The sequence below is a fragment of the Sylvia atricapilla genome, chromosome 6 (genome assembly GCF_009819655.1).
Source record: "Sylvia atricapilla isolate bSylAtr1 chromosome 6, bSylAtr1.pri, whole genome shotgun sequence".
Lineage (NCBI taxonomy): Eukaryota > Metazoa > Chordata > Aves > Passeriformes > Sylviidae > Sylvia > Sylvia atricapilla.
Genome location: NC_089145.1, coordinates 61,771,643 through 61,792,492, shown reverse-complemented (window position 1 = coordinate 61,792,492; position 20,850 = coordinate 61,771,643). Strand labels below are relative to the sequence as shown.

The window sequence follows — 20,850 nt, the reverse complement described above, 5'->3', positions numbered from 1 at the left end:
ATCATGAACCTACAACACACAAATAGTTACCTCGTAACAGCTTGAGGTATCACGTAATTTTTTTCAAGTCTCTGCCAGTATGCCAAGGGACTTTGAATACACAATCTCATCAGTTTCAGTGAAACAACAAGCCAGTGAAATCGTGTATACAGACACACTGGCAGCCTTAAGCTGAAAAAGGAGACTCTAAGGACTAAGTAATTTACAAATTGCTCTGCAGGGTGGAGGAGGTAGAGGCCATCATTTAACAAGAAAAAAAAAACAAACCCAAACAAACAAACCAAAGCCTATCTTTCCTCCAGTTTTCCCTTTCTTTGAGCCACTTCCCTCTCGACAGCCTTGGGAAAGCAGATATTTCACCTCTGAGAAGCTGTGACTAGAAGAAAGTTCCTCATTCAAGTGTGCCCTGCAGAGAAGCTGCTACATGATGCTCTCTTTGATGCAATTAAGAAACTGCAACAAACTAGAGTTCAAAATTTTAATGTCAGCACTCACTCAAGTAAGTTTGACTGTTTGGGTACACGCCAGCACATTTAGTTTTCTTTACACAATGGTACATTGTTAGGAAATGAGGTTTAAAATCACGCTTACAGTGAGACCATTAATGAATAAACTACTCAAGAACAGTAAAGAGAAACAATGAATAATACAACAATCTTAGCTTTTCCATTACTGCTATAACAATAACTTCTGAATGGTGAAATATGGAAAGTATTTACGCTATTTCAAACATATATATGACCAAGTGACAAGGGTTGGCCTAGCTTTAAAAACAAATATGGTAACATGAAAGGGTACACTTTTCCCCAAAATTTCATTTTAGAAAGTAGGCAGCCATTTTTTAAACTATGAAGAATGCAAAACTTAGAAATAAGGATGCATATTTTATACTTTTTTGAAAATACTTCATTAGTTGCTCTTCAACAAAAGAGAAGTTCCACTACTCAGTGAAGTTCAGGTTGATGAACTACAAAGAGAAGTAAGGCAAACTTATCCATCTAAAAACATAACAAAGAAAAAAAAATAAATCCCTGCCTGGAATTATTCTACCCCGGTAAGAACAAAGGGGGAGGAAAAGAAGACAATTCTTTACATTACAACCCTCCTGAATATTTAGGCTGGGTTTTTCTCTCCATTGCAATCACGACGATACTTTCTCACAACAAACACGCACGAAGCAGAACTTCACCGCACAACAGACGGCTGAAGCAGAGACAGCCGGGCAGCCCAGGGCAGCGGCGGCTCGGGCGGGAGGATCCCAGCCCGCAGCAGGAATGGCACCGAGCGCAGGGGAGCGCTGCCGGGGCCGGGGGCTCCAGGGCCACCACGGCCACCAGAGCCACCACCAGGGCCATCCCCGGGGGGCTCCAGGGCCACCACGGCCACCACCACGGCCACCACCAGGGCCATCCCCGGGCCAGGGGACTCCAGGGCCACCACGGCCACTCCCGGGGCAGGGGGTTCCAGGGCCACCAGGGCCACCACCAGGGCCACCCCCGGGCCAGGGGACTCCACGGCCACCAGGACCACCACCACGGCCACCACGGCCACCAGGGCCACCCCTGCGGGAAAGGGGACTCCAGGGCCACCACGGCCACCCCCGGGCCAGGGGACTCCAGGGCCACCAGGGCCACCCCCGGGGCAGGGGACTCCAGGGCCACCACGACCACCGGCCCGGCCACCACGGTCACCCGCGGGGCAGCGGGGCTCCAGGGCCACCAGGGTCACCCCCGGGGGCAGGGGGGCTCCAGGGCTGCCTCAGTGTCCCCCCGGCCACCTCCCCGGCCCCGCTGCCCAGGGCCCGGCGGCTCTGCGGGCTGCCCGGCACAGGGAAAGGCTGCCCAGCTTGCTTTTTCCTTGTTACTGTTTGCCTTTTTTTTTTTTTTTTTTTTTCTCCTCCTCCTCTCTCTCTCTCTCTCTCTCTCTCTCCCTCTCTCTCTCTCTCTCTCAGTGGAAACTTTCCTCTGGCAGCAGAGGCCGGCACACTGTGACCAGCCCCGCGCTGCCCTCACGGCTGACAGCTTTGCGCCCCCTCTTCCGCAGCACTAAACCCAGCGGAGAGATCCGGCCGCAGTTTGTTTTTGATAACGGCGTTCAGTTCGCACAGTCCCCTGCCAGCAGGAGAACAGAGAGGCGGGCATGCAGCATCCCTCCTGCTCCGGGGGTCGCGGGGCACGGCCGAGACCAGCGAGGCGCCGGGGAAGGAAGGGGACCGGCGGGGAGCCGGCATCGGGCTGCGTTTAACCCGCAGCGGGCAAAGTAAACTTTACAGCCAACAACAACGGCAGCGCCCGCGGGCAGCGGCTCCGGCCGGAGGGAGCGGGCTCGCTTCGGGGCCTTCTTCTTACCTTCTGGTCTACGATGGAGCAAGCCATTTCCCGGACATGGGCGAGGCTCAAGTCCCCCGAGGAGTCCTGCAGCAGCAGCACGGGCTCCCGGCTCAGCCCGATCTGGAGGTGGAAGGCGACGCCGCCGGCAGCAGCCCCCGGCGGCGGCAGCGGGCTGGGCGGCCGGAGCAGCGGCGGAGCGCTCATCGGAAACCGGCCGCCGGAGCCGCCGCCGGAGCGCGGGAGCCACCGACCGACCGAGCGACTCGGCGCCGCCGCCAAAAGTTCGGCGCCGGGCGAGGATCCCCGGGAAGTTTCAGGAAAGTCCCTCCGAGCTCCTCCCGGGTGAAGATGGCGGGGGGGCCGGGGAGGACCGGGGAGGATGCAGACAGGAAAAGGCGGCGAGAAGGACGCGCGGGGGGAGCCCAGCCCAGCCCAGCGCCGCCGAGGTGGTGCCGCCGCTCGGGCTCCTGGCGCCGTGCGCCGCGCGGGGGCGGGACGGGCCGCGCCCTCCGCCGGGACGGGCCGAGCCGAGCCGAGCCAGGACTGGCCGAGCAGAGCCCTCCGCCGGGACGGGCCGGGCTGGGACGGGCCGAACCGAGCCCTCCGCCGGGACGGGCCGGGCTGGGACGGGCCGAGCCGAGCCAGGACTGGCCGAGCCGAGCCAGGACTGGCCGAGCCGAGCCCTCCGCCGGGACGGGCCGGGCTGGGACGGGCCGAGCCGAGCCGAGCCCTCCGCCGGGACGGGCCGGGCCGAGCCGAGCCAGGACTGGCCGAGCCGAGCCCTCTGCCGGGACGGGCCGAGCCGAGCCGAGCTGAGACGGGCCGAGCCGAGCCGGGCCGAGCCGAGCCGAGCCGGGCAGAGCCCTCTGCCGGGACGGGCCGAGCCGAGCCGGGCCGAGCTGAGCCGGGCCGAGCCGAGCTGAGACGGGCCGAGCCGAGCCGGGCCGAGCCGAGCCGAGCCGGGCAGAGCCCTCTGCCGGGACGGGCCGAGCCGAGCCGAGCCGGGCCGAGCCGAGCCGGGCCGAGCCGAGCCGAGCCGGGCCGAGCCGGTCCGCCACCAAACGGCCCCGCGTCCTGCCGGGCAGCCCGGGCAGCGGTGAGCAGCGGCTGTCCCCGCGGAGGAGCTCGGCTGAGCCGGCCCTGGTCTCCCCACCTGGCCCAGCCCTGGGCTGCGGGGCTGGGAGCCTCCTCTCCCCCGGGATCCCCGTCGGGCAGCTCCTCAAGAAACGGGTGGAGGCAGAGCCCGAGGAGAGCCGGGGATTTCCCGTGCTGGCAGGGCAGGGATGCGGCTGTGCCCGGACAGGGATGCGGCTGTGCCCGGGCAGGGATGCGGCTGTGCCCGGGCAGGGATGCGGCTGTGCCCGGGCAGGGATGCGGCTGTCGCGGGCAGGGATGCGGCTGTCCCCGGACAGGGATGCGGCTGTGCCCGGGCAGGGATGCGGCTGTGCCCGGGCAGGGATGCGGCTGTCCCCGGGCAGGGATGCGGCATTCCCCGGACAGGGATGCGGCTGTCCCCGGGCAGGGATGCGGCTGTCCCCGGACAGGGATGCGGCTGTCCCCGGGCGGGGATGCGGCTGTCCCCGGGCGGGGATGCGGCTGTCACCGGACAGAGATGCGGCTGTCACCGGACAGGGATGCGGCTGTCCCCGGGCAGGGATGCGGCTGTCCCCGGACAGGGATGCGGCTGTCCCCGGACAGGGATGCGGCTGTGCCCGGGCAGAGATGCAGCAGTCCCCGGGCGGGGATGCGGCTGTCCCCGGGCGGGGATGCGGCTGTCCCCGGGCGGGGATGCGGCTGTCACCGGACAGGGATGCGGCTGTGCCCGGGCAGGGATGCGGCTGTCCCCGGGCAGAGATGCAGCAGTCCCCGGGCAGGGATGCGGCTGTGCCCGGGCAGGGATGCAGCATTCCCTGGACAGGGATGCGGCTGTCCCGGGCACGGGAAGCAGTGCCGAAGAGCAGAGCTCCTGTCGGAGTGTGGCTTTCCCGGCCCACCGCTCCGCTCAGCACCGCACCGCCGCTGCCAGCTGCCCCGCGGGTTTTGGGAAGAACAAGGGACAGGTTGTACCCAGCCCTTCTCTGAACCAGCTCCCCGTCTCGGGTACTGTCCTTAAGGAGGAGCACTCTGCCACCCAAAACTGGGATGTTTCTCTTCCCAGTTCTTGGGATCGGTGCGAGCCCCACCCGTTTGCACAAGCAGCATTCATTCATGGCAGGGCAATACTTAGTCTAAAAAACCTCCTCTTGAAGATGTGCAAAGGCATTGGAAATGTGAGCTGTATATGTGGTACCTGGTGCAGATAAATAGGTGCAGATCAACTACTGCACCTATTTAACTAGTGCAGGTAGTACGTTTGAAAATAACCACATATATGTTTGAAAATTCAGTAGTTGATCTGATTTACAACTTGTTTCATTGCAAATTGCTGCTTTTTTTTTTTTTTTTTTTTTTTTTTTTTTTTTTTTTTTTTTACCAAAATTTAGCAAAATCTCTTGTTTTATTTTGCTCCTGTCTTTAGTAGGACCCGTTTTACTGTTGTCAGCTCGTTTCCAGCCTGGGAAGTATTGCAGGCTTCCCGTGACCCCATGGCCGAGCCAGCTTTTCTGTACTGGAGTCAACGTGGGAGAAGAAACATACTGGAAGATCCTGCAGCCCTGTTCCATTGTGGAATCTGAGGTTCAGAGTGGACCCCCTTACCTCCTAAACTCCCAATGAGAGCCTAGGTGTGGCTAGTTTGAATCTTTGACTCAGACACAGTCAACGGCTCGTATCTAAAAGGATATAAAAGAATACCTAAAGCACTCAGCGGGAGGGTGTCCCTTACACTTTTGTGTCCTCTAGACAAGGTCAATTCTAAATCCATTTTCTTTTGTATATTTCGTCCATACAGTAAGTAACACAGTGAATCTTGCTCACAGACTTCAAGTTGTGCTTTTACAAATTCATACCAAACCTACTTTTGCTGATGTGTTTGATGGCAATTCTTTGAGCGACCTAAACCACTCATTCCTGACACAGCTTTTTTGCAATTCCTCAGATAACCAGAGCTGAGGTAGCAATAATGATATTGAGAATTACATATCCTTGGTTTTCCCATGTATGTGAAATCAAATGATCGAGCTCGTATGTCATGACTGACCTGCAGTTCCAAATCTATCTCTACAGATACAACCTTTTTTTTTTTTTTTTTCAAAAAGAAAGGTTGCAGTATTTTTTGAAAGTTGCAGGTTGCTGAGTTGTTTGTTTAGTGTGTCAGCTGTGTTGAATACACCTTTGTTACCAGAATAGATGAGGGCACAATTTCTTTGGCGCTGTGTCAGCCAGTCATATACAAATGCCATTTATAAAAGGATTCAGTGCAACCACATGATGTGATCCTGAGAACAACCTGGCCTGTTGTACTTACTGAAATGTCATCTATTTCATGAACCTTCCAGATCAGGGAACTGTTGTGCTGATGCCAGGGAAGGGAAAATAATCATTCACAGCAGTATCTGACCTCATACAGAATGCATGCCTGGTTGCTAATCTGTACATGCACAGGTGGAAAAACCACCAGAAGCTTAGGTTTTACTGCACCTGTCCAGACCAATTCAGCAGTACATGAACTGCCACATCGAGCTTTCAGGAGAAAAAATGAATTTGCCACACTCAGCTACATAATTTATGCATCTGGCTATGTACAGGAAGAGGGCAGGCAGCAGAGGATGTCACTGTAGCATCACATTGTGAAAGCATCTCCAAGCTGCCCTCAAGGTACAGTTGCTGTCATTGCTCTACACTGCCAGATTATAAAGGGTGAATAGTGGTCTTTTCATATTCTCATGCACTGTGTAGTTCACCCTCCACTTCGATGTGTTTCTGAACCTGTGATTTTCTCTTCTTTCAGCTTTCTGCATTGCATAGATGGTATTCTGTTCTGTTCATCAGGTGTAACATCCCCTTCATAAAGTTTTTATTCTTTTCTGCCTTTCTCTATTCCTGATATAACTGATCCTTTTTTAAACAGTCCGTTTATCTTTTGTCTTTTCAACAGAAGCAATTTTATGGCGCGTATGTTTTAATTTAAAAAAAATCAAACAGCCAGCAAAGATTAATGCAGAATATGCCTAAGCAATGGAGAATATTATGTAAGTCAGTTTGTTTGACGTGGATGATGGTAGTTTCTAGGTTAAAGTTGCTGGCCTATAATTTAGTTCCTGTATATTTACAAAAAGAGTAGAACATAGGTGATTACAATGAGATGGTTACTGCTGGTTTTGTGGGGCACATAGTGGAATATCATCTCTCATTCAGTGATCAATAGATTGCTTGGCTATATGCTCAGTAGTGTACCTTGGCAAGGAGAAAAGAATAGAAAAAAATCAAATAAAGAGTAAAAAGAAGCAGTCACTGGAAACTGGATAGAAAGCACGATTGAAAATAAACTTCAAATTTTCACTGTGAAGACCAGTAGTCATTAGAATAAATAAGCCAGGGAAGTGATAGGTAACTTTTGCTGGTGTTGGCAAGTTTAGACTGAGTGTTTACTCACAAGCTTTTTGGGCTCAGCACTGTGGTCACTTCTTTGGTTTCAGAGTGGAAGATATCTGCCCTGAGCTGTTTGTTATGTTCCTAATGGCATCCAGAAAAGAGAGACCACGTGAATTTGAGGACGTAAATTTAGTCATTTTTCTTTCTCTCTTGTAAGAAATGTCTCTTTTCTCAGAAGGAGAGCATCATCTGTGTAGGAAGAAAGTGATTTGACATAAATATCCTTTGTGTGCCTCAGGTCGATTTCACATGTGCAGTTCTGCTGGACCCCAAAAACAGTTTAGCAGAGCAGAGGCCTCTGGAAGGGTTTACTCTCCCAGCCACTGCTGAAGATAACAATTTTTCATCCTTGAAAATTTATCTTTTCACTGTGCAACAACAGATCAAATGTTAAACTGGGCAAAGACTCTTTGTTGCTGGATCAGGTTGATATCCATTTTTTCATTCTGACCCTAAAATTTTTCAGTTTCCTTTATGTTACACATTCCCAGTCTACTCACACACATTTGTGCTAGAGCAAAAACCTCAAATTTTACAAGTAGCTCTCATGTCTAGAGGTGTTTACATATTCTTTATATAGACTTAGATTTTAACATTGAATATGCAGCCAAATCTGTTTATGTTAAGAATAAGTGAACGTATCCTGTTTCCACAGTTGAATTCAGGGTGTGTTGTTTGCATTCTTACTAAGCAGCAAAATGTGTTTTATTAAAGACAGGTCTACAAAAGTGAATGCTGTTTTTCTTTCTGCTGTTTCCAGGTGCTGAAATGATGTTTAAAGTGGACTGCATGGTCCTGTAATTTCCCTCCTGAAACAAAAACAAGGCATTGAAAACTAATTAACCAAGGCAAAAAGAGAAAAAAAACTGACTGGTAAATACAATGGAATGAATTTTGGGAAGAACTGTGTAGACTGTGATGGAAAGTAAAAGGATACTAGGGTTGGAAATGCCAATGTCACTGAATCTGGGGTTGGTATTGTGTTAGGGCTGAAGTGGTAAGTAAAATGGAGCTGCTATCTGCAGTAGTGGCAGCATAGTTTCACAGATAAGCTCCTGGGTATTTATTTGGAGAGAAGAAGCAGATGTTAGCTGTACAACTGCTTACGGATTTCCCGATAAGCTACTTATGTCCATGAGAAAATGATAACATTTCAAGAGCTAAATGGTTGTTGTGAATACAGTAAATCTCCCACAGTGTTCGTTTGTTGTTTTGGCTCCAATGGGTTGTTTTTTTTTCAAAAGAAAGTTTCCAATCATTGAAAATGCTTCATCATTTTTCAAAGAAAAGGAGTCTTATCTTCCATGACTTTCTACTAAATATTGTAGATAATTGGGACAAAACATTTAATAACAGTAAGCTTAATAATTTAAAATCCCAGTTTAAAAATCTGATACAACTCAATGTAGTATTTTTTAATAAATGGATCACAAAAAAATTCTGATTTTTTTTTTTTTTTTTTTTTTTTTTTTATTTTGTATCTTGGAAATGGGAGCTGAACTCTGCCCAGTGATAGGCTTCCATAGTCAGCCAACAGTTTTACCAGCCTGAACCAAACTGATCATGGACAGAAAAGGTAGATAACATTAAAATATAATCCGAAATATTGCAGGATAAAGCATTTTTATGTCAAACATCTGCATACTCTGGGGTTTTTTGAGCAAAGACTCTGCTGCTTTGAGACGGAAAAAGTTTCTTTGGTTTTCTTTATTCTCTGTGCACCAAACTGACCTCAAGATACTTGAAAAATTCTGGCATAGGGCAGCTCTGTCAATCCCAGAGTATGAATTGAGGATGTTTGTTATGGCATGATGATAAAACAACTGATGCATTCAGATCAGTGTGAGCATCTTGGCATTGTTTGTGTGTATTTGTACGAGTTGTCCTCACGGGCTCTGGTTCTCAGGAGCACAGTATGCCTGGAACAAGGTGCTCATTGCTGCTTGAAACACTCTTTGCATCCTGGGGGATACTGAAGTGAGGTTATTGAGCCTAAAGGAAGGCACAGCACAGGTTTCATTCAGTAATTTCTTAATGCTACTCCTTAGGTGATTTCTGAACAGAGTGTCCTGTGTGAAGAGCACTTTTTTGTCACTTACACTACCATTTCACTGAGCAGTCCTGAGTGGTACTGTCTTACAATTCTACAGTGAGCTGAAATCTCTGGGTCCAAGAGCTATATACTTTCTAATGGTATATAATATGTATTTCCTCTTCAGAAACAAGTGCAAGATTTTCACTTTTTAGCTGGCCATAATTTTCAATAAGCAGCTAGTGCGTTTGCTGTATTTTGGCAATTTTCTTGAAACTAGATTGATAATCCCATTAGTAAAAGATGTATGCTATTGAAAATCAATTATACAGTATTTTAGTTATTTTTTATTACTATAGCCAATTTCTTGAAGTACTATTCTCTGATTAGTACATGCAAACATAACCAATTTACAAACTTTGTTCTTTTACACATCAAGAGGGTGTTATACTGTTACTCAACACTAATATTTTTGTGGCTACTGTCCAGGTCCCTTGTCATTATCACTGAACTTCTTCATCATTTCAAAAGGAACCTTCATCAGCTCCTGGGAATGAAAATGCTGCTACTGCAGAATCAGATATGTGTAACTGGAATTGATGCATGATTTTGACCTGTTGGAATAGGTATCATTGTCATAGCATTTCTGTGAGTGGACACAGCCTAAAGAAAGAGTCCAACTATCCATCAGCAGCTGTGGCCAAAGCTTATGGAGCCAAAGTAGAGAACAGGCAGAGTGGCCAAGAGAAAGTAAGGATAACCCAGTCTTATTTGTGAGCTAAGCAATTTCTGATAGTACAGAAAGGACATAGGTTTACAAGCAGTTTTAAAATTGAGCTAGAAATTTATCTAACTGCTAGGTATGTCTGAAATGATTACTGAATTTCTGCTCTGATATTTAAAAAGATGCTAACTGAGCTTGCCAGGTTGATTAGGCTCTCCCTGACTAGTTTTCACTTTTATGTGGTTTGATATTTTTATATTTATATATTTATAACAACAATGGTTTTTTCCAATCTAATTTGAATAAATTAAATTGTGGTTAACCTAAGTTACATAATGATTGTTGCATGAATAATAAGACCACACACAGGTCCAGGTAAAACAGGTGGGATTGTTGAGACAAAGATATAAGACAATCGATATAAACACTGCTCCTGTGTTCTTAAGTGCAAGTTTCCTCACTTATGATGATTTAATGAGGTGAGAGAGACTCCATATAGGAGCAGAGAATCAATAGATTTCTTACCTCGATTATCATTGATCTTTTAATATTTATTGATGTTGGTTACAGCTGCTGCTTTGGTTTCACTGCATGCCACTGAAAAGCCAGATCTAAGAGTAACATTATGGGGGAATCTAGTGTTTTACACAGGAGGAAAGAGGATGAAGGAATGGAATGATGGGGAGGATCACAAGGAAACTGCAAGAGAGAGGAAAAAAAGGAAAGAGAGAAGATTCAGAGAAAAAAAAATATTGGAAGGAGTACTACAGTTGTACATCATAGTTTCTTACTTGAAAATATTCAGATTTAAAAATTCGACCCTACCAGCTGAGCAGACTCTTTTACAATAACTAAAACTGCATTTTCCTTTCATTTACAGCCACTGCCTTGCAGTGTTAACTTTACCTCATTGTAGCTTTTCAGTCTGAGGTTCAAATTAAGAAATATCTCATTTCATTTTAATTTTCAACTCATAAAAGGCTGGTAAACACACTACATACTGTATGAATGCTAAAAATTGTTCCATACAAGTCTTGTAAATAGTGTTAGTTCACTCTTACACCAATTGCATCACATGTTTATTTAGGATAACCTCATAGAACTAAATACATGCAGAAAACAAAACCTCCGTTCTTGTATCTTCCTCCAACATAAAAAACCCAACTAAATGTAAAAAAGACTTAGTTGGTGAACTTCTTCAAGTAATAAAAGGCCCTTTTCATTTGAATGATAATTTAATTTAATCACAGGGAGGAAAAAGTGTATCTTTTCCCTGTTATAGTAGACAAACATCCCAACATTAAGCTCTACACATTAGTAAAAGATGAATTAGTAAAAGAATTAAAAGATATTAAGCTCTATAGCAGGCAAACATCCCAACGTGAAGCTCTACACAATGCTGCAGCATTGTCATTCTGTTAAATAAACAAGGAAAAAATAAGATAAAATAGAAAGACATTTCAAACAGATCTCTAACTGCGTTTGGTTATGCTTAAATTTAATGGATCTTGACACAATGAAGCATGTGAAGAGAGTCTTCAAAAGTAACTTGATTAGAATAATGTTTTGGGGGGATACAAAAGAATGTAGCAATGTGAAATTAGAAATGTAGATAAACAGAAGGATATTAAATAAGCCGTAATTAATCTGATCTTGATCATGGTCTATATTATCCAGAATAAAGGATTTTTAGGAAAAAAATATGTTTAAAAAAAGGGCACATGGAAATCAAACATTGAAAGAAGCCACATTTTTTTTTATTTTTCTCCTTTTGAGTTTCGCAAAGAAAGTGGACAAATTTGTGGATATCTTCCAAACATGAGTTCTATATGTTCATCCAATGTCACGTGAATATGCCACTGTTTCTGAAGCATATTTTTATAGCAGCTTTGCAAAGCAGAGCAAGACTATTATTTCCAAATTGACTGCCATGAAATGAAGCATATTTTTAATTCACAATGCTTTGTGAAAACAAAGGTATGCAGCCTTGATTTAAACATAGTATACATGTAAGAGTTCTACTTTTGCAGGCAGCCAGCTACAGAGAGGCAAATTAATTTATTTAAAGCTGAATTTCATATCAGTGCTCTGTGCTTTACAGCTGAGAAAATTTCTTACAAATTATGGAGCCCATTGTTCTCTAATAGAGCAGGGAATTGAATTTAGCTATGACCAGTATCAAATTAACTCAATAACCACTTGCCCTCACCTGCCTCCTGCCCAGAAAGAAAGAAAATGCCCTCCTATGAGGAGGCTGTGCATGAATGTGTGTGTGTTGGGGCAAAACTTCAGCTCCTACTTTCCATTCAGACCTGAGCACACAGCATTGCAGAGAACTCTTTATAAATGCCTGCACACACGTGTTGCAAGCCAGAATTTTAAGAAATTTGATGAAGGAATGGTATTAGATAATTCTGTGTCTTCCTTCTTTAAGGCACTGAGATGTGAAAGTCTTCACAGACGTAGCAAAGAACAGCATTTGTCTAAAGCTTGGTTCATTAGGATTCTAGGTGGTCCTGTTTGGCTGGTCCATATTAATTGCAGCAGTGACATCTGGGGTCAGGGGATCATGAAACAGCTGCTCTGTATTCCTTTGACCTAACTCAGGTGATGTGGTGTAGGAAATAGTTAATTATATTTTTTCAGTGATCTTTGATATTAGGGTGATTGATCTTTGTATACCCTTGCAGCTGTTTTTCATCATAAGGTTCCTTCTCTCTATTCACCACAACACTTAAATACATTCAGTTACATTCCATAAATTATGTGAATCCTTAACCAGCAACATGGTATCTCAAAGTAAGCAAATATAAAGCATACAGGTACAAAAGTCTGCTGGAAACTCCAGGGACCTTGAAGGAAAAATAGAGGAGCAAATTATCAGAAAACATTTTTTTTATCATTTCAATCAACCCAAATCCCAGCTCCTCGTGGGTTTCAATTAAAGTTTAGAATACATTACCTTTTTAGGCATTTTGCAATAGACAACCCAAACAAACCAGGAACTGAAAATATAAGTTATTAGTATAAAGATTTGAAGTACATTTAGTACATAGCACCTTGTTAATTCGAGTCAGTAGTTGAGGTACTTTCCAATAAAAAACTATCCATTTTTCCAAAAGCCAAAATAATTCAGTGTGGAATGCCATATATTATATTCATTACAGATATTTATGTTAATTCAAGGGGATATGAAAAGTGTGGGGAGGCTGGGACCTTGAATGTTATTTTTTTCACAGCACCTGTCACTTAAGTGCACTGCAGCCAGCAGCATATCCTTACAGCACTGACCTAATAAAATTCAATGCCTCTGCAAAGGGGCTCAATGCCAATGGCTGTGAGAACCTCAATTTTATATTTCCTGAGTCTGGCATATTTAAATTTTCATCTGTAACACTAGATTAAATTAAATCTTTATGTTGAATATATGGTAAGAAACTGGATTAAGCTCTGAATTCTCTAGTTAACACTCACAAAGTGCTTCTTGTAATAATATCACTTGGATTATTTATCCTGTATAGTGTTCATGAAGATAGATGTTCAACATTTCCGCCAGAACTCTTTGTCAAAAGTTTATTCTGCCTGGGATAAAGTTCAGCTGTTGTCACAGAAGTGTTTCATTGCAAAGGTCTGAGACCACTTCCCTTTTTCCTAATAACAAATGTTTGGAGGGAAAGGAATCACATGATGTTCACGAACATTATCCAACAGATTGTTATTTTCATAAGAGAAACAGGGGTTTATTACCATTTTGAGAATGTAGTTTCAAAGTTTTAGCTGGGACTATAAAATTATATTTTCTTTTTAAGTCTCACTACATTGAAAATACCTGAATATTAGACAGGGATTTCAAAAATATTTCTTTATTTTTTTAAAATTAAATTAATTTGCATTGATATACATACCTATCCTGGGTTTTTTTTTTTTTTTTTCCACAGTACTATATATTTTTAATGGCAGAAATATTTGCAGACAATCAATAATCTTCAATAGTCATATGTGCATGTTATATAACTTATAATGAATTCATCCAGTTAGGGTTTATCTTAGATATCACACTTAAATGAGAAGTATGGATAGCAGATTTTAATGTCTGCTCATGATAAATGGATGTTTAAAAAGTAGTTTGAAAAGAACCATTAGGTGATCTTAGCTAAAGAATAGATTGGACTTAACTGTGGTCTGCTTAAAGACATTTCCACAGACAAAAATCTTTCTGCAAAGGAAAAAAAAAGTTATACTCCTTTGAGATCTTTTAAATATTTTACACTTGAAAACTGTAGCTTTTATACCAACGTGATTCTTCTCATATGAGATTTTGGTGTTTAAGTACATTGTACACTTTCGATCCTAAAAATCTCAAAAGTTCTAAGCATTCTTTCTGGATGCAGTTGACTTTTCTAATTCAAATATACATAGTGCAAAGAACTCAGGGTAGCCTTTGTCTGGCAGTTTGTTCTGTAAACTCATCACTTCACTTGCAGTGAAATAAACTGCAGAGATCCAGAATAAAATCAAGAACCACCATATTTCCTGATCAATGGGCTGGTATGCATCAAAAACTTTTATAATACAGGTGTTTTTCTGCCTAGGGGGAAATGGTGGTTGGAAATAAGAAGAAATTATAATGAAGGCGTAACAAATCATCTGTTTTGCGACACTCATGTAATTTTTATATGCAGTTCTTAACTTAAAGAGCAGAAATATATTTAATTCTTTTTGATTATGCCCCGACCGAAACAGAAGACACAAACTGTGATCTGGCCCAGTTCTGAAGCAGAATTTAAAAAAAAAACAACATTAAAACTTGTGGACTGAAAAGTCATTGTAATAGAAATGTTCAACTAATAGAAATATTCAACATTCCAGCCTATGACACCAGAGACTCCGTAATAGACACAGGAAGATTTGTTAGCATGGCTCACAGCAAGGCAGCTGGATATAGTTATCCTGGAAAATTTGAAAATTTAATTAGTTACAGTGAGGTGAAGACAAAATGAATAGGTTAGTTTATGTGCAAAACCTGCAGATTCCACATTTATGTCAGAGTGCTATGACTTACAGACAATTAACTGCATTTTAATGCACGAAGAAAAATAGTTTCATTGACTCTAGTTGGCAAGCAATTAATTCAAAATTAAGACTTTTATTTTCTCGTTCATCTGCTCGAAGCCTTTTTAACATGATCACTTCCCTAAGTTAGAGGAGTGTTACTCAATACTGGAGAAACACTTAAACCAGTGTGTGTTTCACAGCAAAATCCACGCTGATGTGGTGATAAAGGCAAATAGGCTTTCTGTTCTCAAAGAATAAATGTATGGCCAGGATAATCTGTGGTGACTGTAACCCCACACCTTCATTTTGGGTTTGTGTGGCAGGGTTTTGGCAGTGAGGGGTCTACAGGCATTGCTCCTGTGGGAAGCTCACAGAGGAAGGGATGGCAGCTGGCTCCAGGACAGACCCGCTGCTGGCCAAGGCTGAGCCCAGCCGTGGTGGGGGAAATAGAGTTTTCCTCTGGGAAAATAGAGTTTAGAGCAGGGGGCAAAACCTGCACAGCACCAACACAAGTCAGAAGACAGGAGTGAGAATATGTGAGAACAAAACTCTGCAGACACCCAGATGGGGGGAGGAGAGGGAGAAGGTGCCCCAAGAGCAGAGACTCCCCTGCAGCCCGTGGGGTCCACGCTGAGCAGAAACCCACCTGCTGATGGTGGAGCCCACCCAGACACAGGTGGATGTGGCCAAAGTAGGCATTAATTTCCCCAAATCAAATCTGGTTTGCCTGTTAATAGTGACAGTCTGTCCTTATCTTGACCCACAAGCCTTCCCTTATATTCTTTCTTCTCTGTGCAGCTGAGGAGGGAAGTGATAGAGAAGCTTTGGTCAGCCCACCACACCCTTCAAATGCCTCTGTTCTTCATTCTGCTGTCTCTTTTTCACATCAAAAAGCACTGGAAGCTTTCAGGGCTGAAAATATTTGTCCTCATTTGTTGCTCATATGTAAAATTTCAGTCTTTGTAGTATCAAGAAAATTATTATTTCTCTTTACTGCCTCTTAAAAGCGTCTCTGTTCTGGAAAAGTTTGACAGTGAGTTCAGAAACAATTGATTCAGAAACAAATAAGATTCCAGGCCATGTGCATTAAGTTAGTTTATATCTGATTTTTTTGCTTCAGTGCTTCTTCTCTGTTTCAGTGCTATTGAAAAGTTATCCAAAATCCTCTGTCTGGTCCCCACTACCACTGAACAACTTTATATCCTTCCCCTTTAAGTTTCTGAACTCATCAAATTAGAGATCCATTTGTCCTTTAGTTCAGATGTGAACCATGTTTTTCAATGCACTTAGCAAAGGCTCCTATAAGTGAATTAGTTTAGGTGTCTTATAGTCAATGGTGAAGAAGCACTCTGTTTTATGAACTAACTCAGCCCCTGCAGCTTCTTCTCTCTCTCTATTGTCTATACAATAAATATGTTCTCCAGTCCCTTATGCTGCTAGCATTGTTTGGGGGATTTCTGCTAGCATTCATTCATGCTTTAAAAAAATAAATTAGTTTTTTTCAAAATGGCCTTGTTAGTCTGCTCACACTCTCAGTTTCAGAGAGAGCTAGCTGCTCTGTTTTTCAAATAATGATCCTGAAAATTCCAGTAAATGTCCACTTCAGAACCTTTTTTCCTTACAATTCAATGACCTAATTTCCTAAGACTGATGGCTACCACTTCCACGCGTGTGTTTGTGATTAGATTTTTGGCCAAAACCTCTGGAGAACAGGAAACTTGGTTTTGACATCTACATGTAAACAAGAACCCCTGGGCTGCCTTACGGCTCTGTCTGGGCACAGCTTCTAGAAGCAGTGATCTTCTGCTGCCTTTGTCACAGAACAGGGAGGAAAAATGTTTGGGCCAAGGCCATTTCCACCACACGTGTGTCGCAGCCTGGAACATCTCAGTTAAAGAGCTTGGTTTGGAGAAAATGTCTTTATTTTGCTCTGCTGACAGAACCGGTGACAAAAGGCTGAAAATATTTCAGGGGAAGGAAATATTGTGTGGTTTTTTTCAGTAAAAGGACTCAGAATACTGACAACCCTGATTTGTGGGTTGCTTTGGGGTTTGCACCTGGTTTTGTGGAGGTTGTGGCTGTTTGGGGGAGTTTTATGCCTAGATTGCTGGTAACACTGAACTGTATTCCATTGTAGTTTATTGAAGCTACACAAGCAAGGTGATTTCTGGGTTTTTTTCATTGTTGGGTGGAGGTGGGTTTTTTTGTTATTTTTTTTCCCCCAGTTTTCAGGAATTTTAAAATCTCATATTTAAATGGCATATAAATATTTATATTTACATTGAAGTACACAGGGCATTACATAAATTGATTTGGCTTCAGATCTTCCTGGTTTTTTTTGTGTTAGCCTTTGTCATGTGTTACTGTGCATCCTCTGTGGGGCTTACTGCTTTTTATGCTAGTGACATGTTGAAGATATGCATTACATGAGAATTTGGCATTTTTCTGTGTTTTGGTCCTGCTGTATGGTAATATGAAAAAGAATAAAAATGTGACGGGAATTAATTCCTCAGAAGTATTTTGCAGTTGATAATCAAACAAAGGAAAAGCATTCAGGGTACATTTCACTGTTACCATGCTGCAAGAGGAGTGTATTAAAAAAAAAAAGTTATTGTTGTATAGTGTTATCCCTAAATACGCATTCAAAGCTTTAGTTCTAGATCTGTTTGACATATTTAGAGCATGTGACAAGATCTTCAAAAATTTTCCACTTTCTCAACTAGCCTTCAACACTTGTGAAATAAACTGACTACAGAGTGCCATGTTAAAGCTCCATTCTCTCTTTTTTTAACAGTAATATGTTCACAGGGAATAGATTCAAGGCTCTGGACTGAATCAGGCTGACAAAGTCTTGCAATATTATTAGGTAGGGAACATTGTTTGTTTTAGCCTACTTCCTGAATTCTTTTGTTCTTTTTTTTTTCTCACCTTTTTTTTTTTTTTCCTATATTTTCAGGGACAGATTATTTTTCCCAAGTGAAGTTTTGATCAAAAATATGGAAGATGGTTGCAGCTAATACTGCTATTTAGTTCTAATGAAAAATCATGTCTTTTCATCATCACTGAGCATCTTTATTATCCAAAAATAAAACTGTCCTTTTCACATCTCAGTGATGTCCTTTTGTTATTGTGCATAGCCTGTATGTCACATGTATATGCAGCAACCCATTTAAATAAATACTGATTAGCTAGAATGCTTTATGATATGTGCAAACTCACTTTTTTAATCTAAAGAAGTTGCACTTTTAAAAAGCTAGTATTGATTTCAAATTCTTGTAGAAGTGGCTACTGTCTGAGGACTTAAGCAGTGGCAGCAGATGTGTAATTGCTACTTACCTTTTTTTTTTTGTATTTATAATTCCAGGAAACCTCTCAATCTTTTTTTTTAATGTATCTGAAGGTGGATTATTTGACTATACTGCATGTTATGTCTATGTGTGTGAGGGGGCAACAAAATGTATTGCAGAAAATGAAATGCTGCAGAATTCTAAGCTTAGAAGCAGCTTTTTGTTCTGATTGTTAACTGGGGCAAGGCAGCCCAGACAAAGATTGTAACTCCTCAGTACAAAGGAAAAATTCTTCATAAATGAATAAGGTTTCATCGAAGTCATAATAGTCTTCACTAGAAATCATTCTCCTACTCAACTCAAAACAACTTTTGTGATCTAAGTTGTGACCCCAGTGCAATGGCCAAGGCAGAAAATGGGCAGGGTGCAGAGGAAACACTGGGAAATGAGAAGTGGGTGTTTTTGTAAGCTCTGGCTACCTTATGCTTTCTATGAACACATATTAAACGACCAGCTAATTATCAAGGCTTTCTACTTTTTCCTTAAGGTTACTTTTCTGCTATCTGTGTCATACAACTTTATTTGATTTGTTCATTTCGCGGAAGTCTTTCATGTTTGGCACCTGCATCAGAAATTATTTTGTTTTACTTTGTAATTCAGCCAAAACTATTTGTATGGTTTCCAAGAATGAAGCTGAGGAAAGATCTTTCTTGATCTTTTCCTTGAAAAGCTTTGCAACTCACATGTTTATAAGCAGAAGAGGAGATTTGGCAGTACTTTATTAATAAAAAACTTCCCATTTCTTTTAAATAGAAAAATCGTTAATGTAATAGGATTTTAGGGAATGTCACTTTGTACGTGCTCACTTGAGATTTCATAATTGTTGATTCCATCATTGCTCACATCTCTCACACCTCATTACTGACAAGATTGGGCTTTTTATCCTCTTCACCATGGAACTGAGCAGGAAAACTTTGGAGTTCATGACAAAAGTCAGGTTTCCTTTCATGAGCTTCTTCATTTAGGGAGAGAGTTAATACTAGGCTCTGGACTGAAGAGTATAACAGGTATTGATGTGTTCATGATCACCTGTCACTGGTTTATTTCATGATATGGTGTAATGCCTTGTTTTGTGATTTTTCAGGCAACAGAAATAAGGAAAGTTCCTCTTTCAGGTCTGGCACCTTAGAACTGAAGTGAAGGGACTCAGAGCTCCGAGTCCAGAACAAACAGTGAAGGCAGGAGAAAACACTCAGGTGTCAAAGCTGTGGAAGGTTGAAGACGGGCAATGAATTGCTGAAACAAAGTCAAAATCAAAGTCAAAATTGATTACGCAGGAATACTGAAACAAGATACCGGTACATTGTTTTCAGGGAAGGTTGGAGGAGGGATAAGAGCTACAGAAGGTGATTTGGCCTGACTGGGAGTGTGGAGGGAAAAGTGAAATAGTCTGGCAGACAGTTAGACATAAGAAGCCAGGGAGAAAGTTGGATGGAAAGGAAATGAAAAGGAAAAGCAGTTGAGTGCCAATATTGGTTAGAAGAGTTCACTAAGCACAAAGACACAAGTCTGAAGTTTCATGGGGGGTGGCTGCAGGACGTGAGGTCCAAGACAGGAAATAGGCAGCGTAATTAATATTCACATAGTGAGGCTGAGATGAGGAACCAAGAGCAGTAATCTTGCTGCTGGCATTACTCTGCTCCTCCTTTCAGTGGTGTGTGACCAAACTACTGCAGAAAACAACTAAAACGTCAGTTCTGTCCTCTTTTGTGCAGAAGATGGAAGGAGACGTGGAATAGAAAGAACACAAGATATGGTTTCATTATGATAATGCAAAACCTGCATGAAAAATTCTATTTAGATGATGATTTTAACAGCAGTTTGTGTCTCATATTAGTCTTTTCCTTTAAACTATCCATCTCAGAAATTCTCACTAGGTGTGCAGTTATCTTGGTTTGCATTCAGCTTGCACTCATGACTGAAAAAAATTAACAAAATATCTTGTTTACATATTTGTACTGTTATAATGTTTAACATGTAGCACCACTACCAAAAACCATCAGACAGTCCAATGAACATTTCCAGAGACTTCTGACCTTAATTTCAAATCATCTCTGCTTCCCTCCTTCTAAAACAGAGATGATATCAGAAAGCCAACTAACCAAAACTTGATCAAGAAAAAGTGGCATTGATGACACTATTAAGCTGAAGAGCATTAAAAAAGCACTTACAGGAATTAATAAGATGGGCTTCAGAGTAGTTTGAAATTGCAGCAATGTGCAATGAGCAAGGCAATGAACAATGGAAAGAAAATCAAAGGTTTTGTCCCTAATCTGTAAGTGAATATTAGCTGTTCTGTGCTCTGAGAGAGGAGAAACTCTTCTGCCTCAAGCAGGATTTTATAACTCAATCCTGCAGTAAAAAAAGAGTCAACATTTCGTGTGGATGTATAACCAACAGCCTTACTGCCTGGATCTCTGAATTTATAAATGCTTGACTGTCATAACATGGTTCTTGTTTTGCAGTGACACATAACAGAAAATTGAAAGTTCTGTTACGAAAAAAGATGCATTCCTTTAGAAAGAGGCAGATTCATCAAAAAGAAAAATAAATACAAAGGCTTTTAAGTTTCATATTTTAGATTGCCATTTGTGGCTTTTATTTTATTGTGAATATTATTCCGAGCATTACAGTTCTCTATGCATGTTTTTCAGTGTGTTCTTTATATTTTTATTAATTTTTAATTTGTTTTCAGTACTTAATGTGTTTGTATTAAATGTTTCTTTTCATCTTGGCATATCTTCCATAGTGATATTAAATGTACAAATACACGCATATGGAAAGCGTTGGATTAGAACTAAAATTTCCCAGATAATAGCATATTATTTT

The 20,850-nt window shown here is 42.6% G+C and overlaps 1 protein-coding gene and 1 long non-coding RNA gene across 3 annotated transcripts in view; one reads left to right on the top strand and one right to left on the bottom strand.

The window, feature by feature from the left end:
• Positions 1-2,616, bottom strand: part of PRKD1 (protein kinase D1) — a 121,540-nt gene extending 118,924 nt beyond the window's left edge. For both annotated transcript variants that reach the window (XM_066322159.1, XM_066322160.1), the window contains exon 1: positions 2,349-2,616. In XM_066322159.1, coding sequence (XP_066178256.1) covers positions 2,349-2,534 — 186 coding nt within the window. In that variant the 5' untranslated portion in view covers positions 2,535-2,616. The remainder of the gene's footprint in view (positions 1-2,348) is intronic.
• A 14,849-nt stretch (positions 2,617-17,465) lies between these two features.
• LOC136363247 (uncharacterized) lies at positions 17,466-17,784 on the top strand. Its single transcript, XR_010743949.1, has 2 exons — positions 17,466-17,540; positions 17,631-17,784. It is a non-coding gene; the product is annotated as an uncharacterized lncRNA (long non-coding RNA).
• Positions 17,785-20,850: the final 3,066 nt, after the last annotated feature.